This window comes from Asterias rubens, chromosome 10, assembly GCF_902459465.1.
Source record: "Asterias rubens chromosome 10, eAstRub1.3, whole genome shotgun sequence".
Classification (NCBI taxonomy): domain Eukaryota; kingdom Metazoa; phylum Echinodermata; class Asteroidea; order Forcipulatida; family Asteriidae; genus Asterias; species Asterias rubens.
This window is the reverse complement of record NC_047071.1, coordinates 17177410-17189729: the sequence shown is the minus strand read 5'-3', so window position 1 is coordinate 17189729 and position 12320 is coordinate 17177410. Positions and strand designations below refer to the sequence as shown.

The following is a 12320-nucleotide window of genomic DNA, read 5'->3' as shown; positions in this document are numbered from 1 at the left end:
CTAACAGTCCCAAGACACACAGTGATTCTTGTTTTCTCATTTCAGACTACACTCCAGGGTGTGTGGATATCAAGGATAAATGCAAGAAATGGGCGGACAGCGGAGAATGCCAATCCAATCCTCAGTTTATGCTCTTCAGTTGCCCTTTGAGCTGTAACACCTGTTTACGTAAGCTAGTAAAAATTAGTTGAGCCAATGCTCTTGCTTATGGGACACAAGTTAATATTTTTGTTTGCATACAGGAATAGTATGGATTACACATACCATTGTTTAATTTTAGTCAGAAAAATTACTGATGTAAAAATCAGAATTCATATAACACCAGTTCCGAAAGGCTTGTTTTAAAACTACAATTTTAGTTGGCCAGAGGTGCCCCTAGAAAAATGGATGCACCACTTGATGGGCCCATTTAAAAACAAGCTTATTTCGCCACTTACTTGGACATGAAAGTGCGAGAGATGTTAATTTAACCATGGAGGTAGAAATTAACAGACAGATTTCAGCCATGAGTGGAAATAGAGATTTGGTGCTGTGCTCCAAGAACTAGCTAATCTGTCTTGAGACTTCAAAGAGCATTTTCAAGACCTGTATGACTATGTAGCAAGTTGGCTGACCAACACTGATCAAAGATTAAGTCAAAATTATCCTCACAATTGTCATCATTCCTTTTTATCTAGAATGCACCGACTACGATCCTACACTCTGCGCTGAGCTTTTTGAAGATGGCCAATGCCAGAGCAATGCCGCCTCCATGTGGGCTTACTGCCCAAAGAGCTGCAATATGTGCTAACTGTGAGTAATTATAAAGCCCTCCATCAAAAAAACTTTTTTAAAGTCAAAGTATACGTTTGGTATTAGAAACCATGCGATTGTTTTAATCATATATAAATGCTTTGGTCAGGTGTCTTGGCTGAGCTGTTAAGAGCAGCGGACTATCTAGCTCTGGTGTTCCTGATCATGAATCATTTTTCACATTTAAACGTTTGCAGGTGAAACATTTTCACAGCAATATTATTTCAAAGGGAACCCGTACTCAAAGTAGTTTATACTTTCATTTGTCAACAGCTGCAGTGCTGCTCACCAAGTTTTATAGTAACTTACTTTTTGAGTTTTGAGTATTTACCGATCCTTGACCCTACTTAAATGCCAATCTTACTGATCAGAAAACTATTGGTTTCCATGAATATTAAAACATACATTTCACTTACCTTTCAGATTATTGAGGATTAATTTCTGGATGCAGGGAGGTCCATTTCACCGACCCTTCTCCTCCCCCTCCCTCATCTCCTCCCCCTCCCTCATCTAGATGTGAAGGTGGAGTCAATATGGAACGTTCACAAAACCAAAGAATGTGGGCGACAACTTGGAGTCCACAAGTAGAGTTCGCGACTGTAACTCAATGAGTCTCCAATCATTACTTCCTGTTTAAAACAAAACACAAATCAATAAAGTTAAGTATCTTCAAGACAAAATAGCTTCGTTGTGAGCTAAGATTGGTGAAAAGTGTAAGATGCATGAGCCCCAACTTAAAGGTAACGTTTTTGTGTCCAAAACTCCAGACTAAAAAGACCAGGGCCCAATTTCATGGCTCTGCTTACTGTAAGCAAAGAATCTGCGCTTACAAAGCGGGGAATTTCGCACTTACGTCAAGCGTATTTCATGAGTTAGTATGGAACTTTTGTGTGCCGCCATATTCCATTATAACAGGCACTATTTGCTTACACAGCTAGCGCAAAATTTGGCGCTTGCACAGAAAGCCCAAAATAGTGATCATATGCGCAAAATTCGGCGGTAAGCAGAGCCTTGAAATTGGGAACTGCTTAAAAGTACTTAATTAGATTAAGATTTAGGGCAAAACCTTACCCCTATGATTGTTATTTTTGTGCATGGTTCATAGAACTAAAACAACTTGAGAAAGTTCTAAATCTACATTCCTGGAGTGGTCTAGGGCGCTACAATTTACAGAATGTTGGTTCATGTTCTGGCCTGGTCACTCGCAACACTTGTGTTCTTTAGCAAGGCACTTTATCATGATTGCTTCTCTCCACCCAGTAGTACAAATGGGAACCGATGAGAGTGAGTAACCTGTCATAGACTGGCATCTGGTCCAGGAGGACTAGAAATATTCTCAGTCATTTAACGCCAAGGAAACCAAAATCACTGGCCCTTATGAGCCATATTGGCTCGGGGCGGACTTTACTTTTCTGACGGGATGGTACAACAGTGGATAAGGCGACCAGGGGAGTGCGGCGCCCCATTCCCTTGTTAAGTTTCTCAGTTTGCTCCTTTGAGCTTCAGTTGAAAAATGAAGCACTAAAGTTGTACAAAATGGAAACTTTAATAGATATTAAATTTTGCATCAGGCTAAAGAAAAATTATCAGTTAAATTTTAAGCCTAAAGTGTTATAGTACTATCAAGGATCATGTGTTTAAAGTGATATAAACTATTGTCCACTTTGTGGATTTTACATTCTTTTACAGAAAGATGGAAAATAATGAAGAAACTCAGCAGATGGATAAGTTTTGACAAATTTCAGTTTAAATAAATTTGCCTGAAGCGCTGTACACGTAACTGCAAGTATCATGCATGAATACAGTCATTAATTCAGCTTTTACTCATCATTCCAGCAGTTCATAATTTAATGAACCACAAAGCTCATTGGTTATCTACTTTATCTACAGCAGTTCCAATCACATCTTCGATTGACTGTGTAAGAGCACAGTGTCTGAACCAAATTAGAGTTAACATAATGCGAGCCAAGTTAAAAAAAAAATAATAATCCATTGCTGTTGTTATTTACAAGATACAAGAACACAACATACGGGAGTCAAATTAAGACAAAACTGCCCTTGTGATTGATGCAAGGCAATTTGCACCGAAAGCGCCCCTCTCATGTCTCCGGATTCAGTTTTCATCAGCCCGTCTATAAAACTCTTCCCTCAACCACCACTCATCATAAAGACTAATGCTAATCACAGTCTTGCATCATATCCCTTCCTCGCCTATCCTGTTGCTAAAGTCATTGCATTACAAGCAAGCGTATCTGCTGTACGCTTTAAGTTTATGATACTTCCAACACCGAACCTAGCATAAGAATCTCTCATATCATTTTCCAAAAGAGTTTCTCAATGCAGAAAATTTTATTTCGGCAAAGATTCTCGTCTTTGAAGAGAGACGTAAAAGCCAGTTCCAGTTAAAGATGCTATGTCAGATTTTTGGCCCCAAACATTAAAAAATAGATTTTTTTGAGTGAATGGTATTTCAAAGAGTATCACCCGCTCTAACGAAAACTTTTAATGGTCAGGAACCATGACAAAAATTTAAAACGTTTCTTATAAAACACATAAGAATTGGTCACATGATATATTGTTGGATCCCGACAAAAACTAATTTTGAGCACTTTATTTCACTGCTACTAATAATTGGCGGACTTTTTTCGAGCAATGGCTCAAATGAAAGCTTGTGAATTTCTCGACCCTCATCAAAATACCTATTGAATTTTAAATCAAAATGTTGGGGTCAAATCGACCAAAAATCTGACATAGCATCTTTAAACTTCTCGTGCATAAACCATCATAGAATAAGTAGCTCGATGCAACACCAATGGGCTTCTGGTAATCAGAGAAGCTGGCTTGTGTGTAGGCGAGGCGAGGCCTATAAATTAATTCACATTGTCAGCAGGATAATTTAGCTACGGCTCTCCCATTCTTAAGACCCACTAATTTACAGGGTGGATCTTAGGTGGACACACGGGACCCTCTTAAAGAAGTCAGATTTGAAAACCATCTGAAAATAAGGCTGAACATTACTTCTACAGAAAGAAGATGAATCTGTCATGAATATTAGAAAAATGTATACTACTAATAATAACAATATTTGTTATCACACATGCATGAGTAGAATATGGAAAAATATAGTGCTATACTTTCCGTATTTCTAAAGCGTGTGTGTGATAACAAATTTATCTCCAAGCAAACATGATGGGTAGAGGTGATGGAACAGCTGTACGTTTTGGAGACGATGGCGCAATAAAGCTTTATATCACAACCAATCAAAATCAAGTTTGCTTGAAGATAACTTTACCTGTACTTGCTTAAAATGTATAGGTTTGATGAATGTATTAGAAGAGCAGGTAGGTACTTGCAATGACAACTCTCACATTGAATCGAAAGCCTGGGGCGATTAAGTGAAATTGTGCTTAAATTTTTATTGTGATCTTTCAGAAATTGATTGTAAAATATTGTATTTTAAATTCCTTTCCACTGTTAATTCATTAGTCACTGTAACACCTGCATGTCTTTAATATCATATATTAATAAATGTGGAATAACTAAGCCTACAGAAGAAAAAAACTTTCCTGTTGTATTCCATTCCCTGTTTGTCCACCCTATATCCACCCTGTCCATTTTAGTATCTGATATATAACTTACATTTGAGCTATTTAAGTAGTTATAACCTTTCCCAAAGTAACCAATGCCTACCACAGCTTTTAACACTTAAGTTTGCCTACTCCAATAAAGATAATAAATCTGCACAACTATAAGGGGGTTAGCAGTAAAGATAATGGATCCCAATTTTTCGCACGCTCTGCTTAAAGGCAATGGACACTATTGGTAATTGTCAAAGACCAGTCTTCTCACTTGGTGTATCTCATGCATAAAATAACAAGCCTGTGAAAGTTTGAGCTAAATTGGTCGTCAAAGTTGCGAGATAATAGTGAAAGAAAAATCACCCTTGTCACACGAAGTTGTGTGCTTTCAGATGCTTGATTTCGAGACCTCAAATTCTAAATCTGAGGTCTTGAAATCAAATTCGTGGAAAATTACTTCTTCCTCGAAAACCTTGTTACTTCAGAGGGAGCCGTTTCTCACAACGTTTTAAACTACTAATGGGTCTCCATTACTGAATACCAAGTAAGGTTTTATGCTCAAAAATATTTTGAGTAATTACCAATAGTGTCCACTGCCTTTAAAGGTAAGGTCATAAATTGGTTAATACTCCACAAATTTATAACCATAAAAACTTATACTAAGAAGCACTGCAGCTTTTGTAAGTAAAAACCACTTGAGAAAATCTTCCCTTCATAGTAATATGGTTTGGATGAAGTTCCACCTCAAAACTTTTGAATCTGAGAAATCATTCTCAAGAATGCATGAATCGTTTGTGGGCAAGTCAAAGCAGTGGGTGTGTCACTGGAGTGGGCGTGTCAGCAGGGTGGGCGTGTCAACAGAGTGGGCGATCACAGTAGTGGGTGTGTCAGCAGAGTGGGCGTGTCACAGGAGTGGGCGTGTCAAAAGGAGTGAGCGTGTCAAAGGAGTGGGTATGTCAGAGGAGTGGGCATGTCAGGGGAGTGGGTGTGTCGCAAGAGGGGGTGTCACAGGAGTGGGCATGTCAGGGGAGTGGGCGTGTCACAGGAGTGGGCACTTCAGAGGAGTGAGTGTGTCAGAGGAGTGGGCTTGTCAGGGGAGTTAGTCATTAGAGGAGACTGACTCTGAGGAGTGGGCATGTCAGACTGAACATGACTTGAAGGAGTGTGATGACAAACAAAAGATTGACATAAATTTTAAATTTAAAAGGTAAAACCTACTCAGAGACATTGCATGGGATTAAACATCATCTTCTTTGGGTTTCCAGAAATTTAAATTTGCGCTCAGACCTCAAGACAACTTCATTTACATTATTTAAATAGAAGGCGGAGCACAAAAACTAATTTCACCTAGAACATAGTAAATGTGCTTTTCTCAATTTGTGTTATTCTGAATTTATCCTTATAATATTCAAAAAATATTCAACTAAAAGTTCACGAGTGTACACCCCTTCCAGGTGAAAAATACTAGTGAAGTATGTCCCTATTGGAAAGCATATTATAATCTTTCAAACCATCAAAAAGCTGTTAAGCACACAAAACTGCAAAGCAACATCTTGCTAAGCACAAACACCTTACCAGCAGCCCAAATACCACGTGAAGCCTGATGTTCCAGTCGCAGCAGTGTAACCTTTTTGAGGAATGCTGGCTGGTTTAAGCTTTTTCTGCTAAGCAAGATTTTCTGTGGTTAGCAAACTGTCTTGCTAACAGGCTTTACGTGATTGGGCCCTCAGTGGAATAGAAAAAAAACAAAAACAAAATCCCCTCTTTTGAAAAACTGATGTATGGTGGTTTTGGTTGAAACAGCTTGCAAGGACACTGATCCCAACTGTGCACAGTGGGCAGATACTGGAGAATGCTCGGCCAATTCACAGTGGATGTTACCCAACTGCCCTAAGAGCTGTGACCATTGTGACTGTGAGTATCATAACGTAACCTTATAGGCAGTGGACACTACTGGTAATTACTCAAAATAATTATTAGCACAAAACCTTACTTGGTAACGAGTAATGGGGAGAGGTTGGTAGTATAAAACATTGCGAGTGGAGTAGTTTTCAAGAAAGAAGTAATTTTCCACGAATTTGATTTCGAGACCTCAGGTTTAGAACTTGAGGTCTCGAAATCAACCATCTAAACGCACACACAACTTCGTGTGACAAGGGTGTTTTTTCTTTCATTATTATCTCGCAACTTCACCGACCAATTGAGCTCAAATTTTCACAGGTTTGTTATTTCATGCATATGTTGAGATACACCATGTGAAAAGACAGGTCTTTGACAATTACCAATAGTGTCCACTGTCTTTAAAGGCACTGGACACCTTCGGTAATTACTCAAAACAAATATTAACTTAAAAAACTGACTTGGTAATGAGCATTGGAGAGCTGTTGATAGTATAAAACATTGTGAGAAACGGCTCCATCTGAAGTTGCATAGATTTTGAGAAAGAGGTAATTTCTCACTAAAATAATAATAAACTTTTAGCTAGAAGTCTTATATTCTTATCTGAAAGCTCACAAATTTGTCCAACACGGGTGTTTTTTCTTTCATCATTTTATCGTACCTTCGATGACCAATTGATCCCAAATTTTCACAGGCTTGTTATTTTATGGTTATGATGGGATACACCAAGTGAGAAGACTGGTCTTTGACAATTACCAAACGTGTACCTTCCCTTTAGGGCACTGGACACCTTTGGTAACTGTCAAAGACCAGTATTCTCGCTTGGTGTATCCCAACATATACACAAAATAACAAACCTGTGAAAATTTGGACTCAATTGGTCATCGAACATGCAGGAGAATAATAACAGAAAAAAACACCCTTGGCACAAATTTGTGTGCTTTCAGGTGCATAATTAAAGGCTTCATGCCTGAAGTCTTTTAATAGTTGGGTGAGAAGTTACCTCTTTCTCAAAAACTATGTTACTTCAGAGGGAGCCATATCTCATAATATTTTATAGTTTCAACAGCTCTCCATTGCTAAAAATTATTTTGAGTAATTACCAATAGTGTCCTGCTCCTTTAATGTATTGGTCTACTATTCTAGATGTGATAAATCATGCAGAAACATATCAAATTAAGATGAAATGATGAAATGATAAAAAAAATTATATGCACTAAGACAGCATGCCATAGGTAATAACAGACATAGAAAAAGCAATGCAGATGATCGGAAAGACCTACCATTAATACAGCTATACACACAAAGCCTGTGTAGTTCCCAGCTTGAATTTGACCAACACTTCACATGTATTCTACAATGAGATCTTCTGCCAGACTGCAGTCCACTCCATCTTGTTCACTGTGTTCAACGGGAAAAGCATACTTAATTTCATTACCCCCAAAAAAGGCCAGACTGTTTTCCCTTTCAGCCTCACTTTGGTTACATTGACTTAAAGAGAGAAATAAAACAATACAGTTTTAAACCAGAGACAAAAAGACATTTAGAAAATGACACAATATGTGCACACTAGAGTATATGTTTTAAAGCCATTGGACCCTTTTGGTTCAGAAAAAAAAATAAAAGTTCACAGATTTACAAATAACTTACAGGGTTTACAGAAGGCAATGGTGAAAGACTTCTCTTGAAATATTATTCCATGAAATGCTGTACTTTTTGAGAAAACAGCAAAACAATATAAATTCTCGTTAACGAGAATTACCGATTTATTTGAAACACATGTCATGACACGGCGAAACGCGCGGAAACAAGGGTGGGTTTTCCGTTGTTTTCTCCCGACTCCGATGACCGATTGAGCCTAAATTTTCACAGGTTTGTTATTTGATATAGAAGTTGTGGTACACAAAGTGTGGGCCTTGGACAACACTGTTTACCGAAAGGGTCCAATGGCTTTTTAATAGATATTAAATGAGCATCGGAATCAAGAATATCAAATTTTGTTTAACCCTTACACCGATGTGTCTTGGCACTGTATACTTTCCAGAGTTCTGTGAAAAAAAGTCGCAGGCATATTACTTCGTTGGGATTCGAACCCACGACCTTGGCACTATTGTAGTTATTAAGACATCCCTCCTGTGTAGTATTTTACTCTTTTGTTTCCTCCATTGTTAACCAAGATTATTTATTATCCGTTTATCTTTCTGACTCGTCCCCCCACCCGTCTAAACCCTCCTCCTATCCCACCCTTGTTGGTCACATACTTGTACATACAGTCAATCCAATCTGTTATGACACTAACAGAAGCTGTATCGAATGGGCTGAGCGTGGGGAGTGCGAGACCAACAAAGGCTACATGAGACAAAATTGTAGAAAGAGTTGCGACCGGTGCTGAGTACAACTATTTTACTCGCCTTGTTTTAAAGTGTAACGTACAAATTCTCTGGTGCTTCTCTCATCTGCCATATTGGACCATGCGAAGAGGATCTGAGAATGAGAAGAAACCCTGGAGAAAAAAAACTTGAAAAAAAAAAACATTCAGAATTCAGGGAAAACACAAGGGTAGTCCCAAATGTGTTTTTTTTTTAACAATAAATACTTGTAAACTTGCATATACAATCATGTGTAAATCTCTTTTGAGGGAGTGTTGGCTCTGAAAAGAGCCGGTGTGGTCTCGACGTTTCAAAGAGTATATACTCTGCTCGTCTTCTTTTCTCTTGAAGATGAGCAGAGTATACTGTTCGGGACCAAACACCGTCAAGACCAAACCGGGCTTTTTTCAAAGCCATCACTCCCTGAAAACTCTTTACATTTCGAGCTGTCCCTCATATGGCTCTTCCAAAAGAGTGGTGTTCATTTCACTCTTTTAGAGGGGTTTCACTCCAGGACAGAGTGAAAAATCACTCAAAAAGATGCAAACTTCAATCTAAAAGAGTGGAAGACCACTCGAAAAAGAGTTGTCCTTCATATGGCTCTTCAAAGAGAGTAGTTTATTCTTATTCCTGACACCATGTAAAGCTTTAATTATCACTTAATGGACTTACTGACCAATTACATAATGTTACCTATTGGGGATGAACTGAAATCTGGTGAAATAACTCGATAGAAACTCTGTTTTCTGTGAACAGTTTTTTCTGTACAATTTTGTCAAAACTAATTTATGACTATAGCTGAAGAAAACAAAAGCTACTTTTTTTCTCTCTCAAGGCAGACATGACAAAATCTTAATTCAGATAAAGGTAAAAAGCTTCTCATTCCGGTTTTGTATAATGACAAAACAAATTAATTGTTCATTGTATATTAATTGACATAAAGAATTAAGTTGTGAAATTTATTACTGTATAAAAAAGCAACAAAATAAAGGTATAATCAAAAATTGTTACAGTAAAAGATTTAATACTTACCTATATTTAACTCTCTTTTTTCCTGCATGTAAATGGCAGCAATAAAGAATTATAAGAGCATTTTTGTCGGATAGGTCAATATAATATATATTATTTCCTAAAAAGATAGTCAGAAATATGTTTTTCATCAAATGTTGAGCTAACATACAAAACATTAGGGGTTTCTTTTTCAGATGCCATTCAACATACAATGTCATATTTACCACATTTGACTGGTATATCCAGCTCATTTTTTGTTAGAGCCCTGGGCAAAAAATGCATGAGGCTGTTCAACAAAAGAAACAATTTTTTTGCCCTTCATACTTTATGAGCTTTTATGAGCTTGAGCTTGAACAGGCTTCATGAGCTCCAGCCTGGTCTGTATTAAAATTTAGTTTCAATGTGAACTTTTCAAATTTGAGCGATACATCAAACATCATAAATGGATCCATACAAAACTTGGGCTACATTATTAAATTGAGGGCAGGGACTGGCTTTAAAACATTTGAGGTCAAGTCAGGTCAGGGAAATGCTTATTTTTTATATTTTTTTTTCTCCAAGGGGTATGGTTAATTGTAGTTTGTTGGTTTTGTTTGTTGAGACGAAATAATCTATACCAATGTTTCAAGAATATTAAAACAAACATCTGTGGTGATGTGGAGTGTTTTTGTCTGCCAACAAAAGATAATTTTTATTATTTTTTTTTTTTTAAAGACTTGGGTTGATTACATTGAGAAGACGGCTGCACCACGACAAAGGTCTATTCTTCATCCTTGATACATTTATTACATGATTTCCTTTGTCCAAGAATAATTAACTCCCATTTGAAAACCTTTGCTCATTTCACCTTGTGCACTGTGAGTAAAAAAAAAAGGAATGCTATACCTTTAAATTAATTTAATAAATTCAAGTTCAAAAGTTTTATATCACTTATTGTACAGATATGCATAATGAGTATATATATATTTTTTTGATTGAAGTACTGAACACTAGTAAAAACATCTCTCGCACCAAGCCTTTCCTTTAAAAAAAATGACCTTGTTTGTTTTCTTAAAATCTTAGGTTTCAAGGCACTTTCAGTAAAACATTTAGGTTAATAAAAATAACTGTACCATTATTAAAAAATGATAGAGAGCACTTCTTGCTATTTAAAAGATCTGGCACCATTTTGAAAGCATTTAGGCTTTTAAAATCATGCTTTAAAAACAATACTGAAAATAAAGAAACATGTATATACAAAAAAAAACGATTAGATTCCCATTAAAGAGTTGTGTTGGTCCAAGAATTTGAAGTTACTCACGAACGAGTAACATATATTCCAGGTTGTTGGGAATTAAATTAACATGAAAAATTATTGTGATATTACAGATAATCTAGATTAAAGGGAAGGTATGAGTTTGGTTATCAATTTTATTTTTAATAACGACAATAAAAACATGTGGTTAGATACCTACATGATGTTCTTTAGTACATATATCATTTTGAGAAACATTTCACTTTAAAGTATCATTCATAAATACCCCAGACAGTTTCTCTACTCCTATTGGTGGAGAGCACGTCCCGTGGGTGTGCATAAACCTTTTGTTAATGACAGGTAAAAAGTGTTAATTCATAAGCGTGACACGCGACCTTGCACCTGCTCTTATAAGACAGTTTCTTCATTCCTATTGGTCGAAAGCAATGGCTGAAACAGTTGTGCCACATCACGCGATACGCGCGACGCCCACAGCATTCCCTTATAAGAAGTTGTAAACGCGAGGGCGGCGGAGGGCTCTACCATTTCATAGCTGGAGGGGTGTTGTGTTGAAAGAAATCATTTAACAACTATAATTTTTGCATTTATTTTACTTTTTGACCAAAAAGTGATGATGTTTTTGACCGAAAAGGTATTTATGAATGGGAATCAAAGTGTGTTGAATCGGTTTTCAACTACTGGTATAAACCCACCGAGGCCTGGTTCTTTATAACTTACCTTGACTTCGTCTCGGTAAATTATCAAGAACCAGGCCTCGTCGGGATTAAACCACTAGTTGAAAACCTCTTCACCACACATTGATTCCCTTAGTTTTGGTGACTCCGTGGCCTGAAGATATTGTCACTGCTCTCGACCCACCGGGGCCACCGTTAATTTTTACCCCTGAGCTCAAGTTGATGCTACCGCAAACTGATATACATTGATACCTAACCAAGCACTTTAAACCCCATGTAATTAAATAGCTCCTGAATTGTTGTTTGTCTACAAAATTCTAATATAAAATAACCAAAAGGAAATTCATGTGGAGCATAATTTGTTGCTGATTACAGATTTTTAAACATACAATGACAAAAATATGAATCTTCACATATTTCATATTTCACAGCCTTCAATTCAGATATGGCTTAAAGGCACTGGAAACTATTAGTAATTCCACAAAATAATTACTCAAATTAAAAACTTACTTGGTAATGAGCAATGTAGAGCTGTTGATAGTATAAAACATTGAGAGAAACGGCTCCCTCTGAAGTAACATAGTTTTTGAGAAAAGGGTTATTTCTCACTCAAACATTAAAATACTTCAAGGTCTGAAGGCCTTTATTATGCATCTGAAAGCACACAAATTTGTGCAAAAAGAGGGTTTTTCGATCATTATTCTCTTGTCCAATTGAGTCCAAAATTTCACAGGTTTTTTAT

The 12320-nt window shown here is 37.0% G+C and overlaps 1 protein-coding gene across 1 annotated transcript in view; it reads left to right on the top strand.

The window, feature by feature from the left end:
• The window catches only part of LOC117296096, a 37014-nt gene extending 33747 nt beyond the window's left edge, over nt 1-3267 (top strand). Inside the window, exons 25-27 of the mRNA XM_033778967.1 lie at nt 46-168; nt 678-792; nt 1216-3267. Coding sequence (XP_033634858.1) covers nt 46-168; nt 678-790 — 236 coding nt within the window. The 3' untranslated portion in view covers nt 791-792; nt 1216-3267. The remainder of the gene's footprint in view (nt 1-45; nt 169-677; nt 793-1215) is intronic.
• Nucleotides 3268-12320: the final 9053 nt, after the last annotated feature.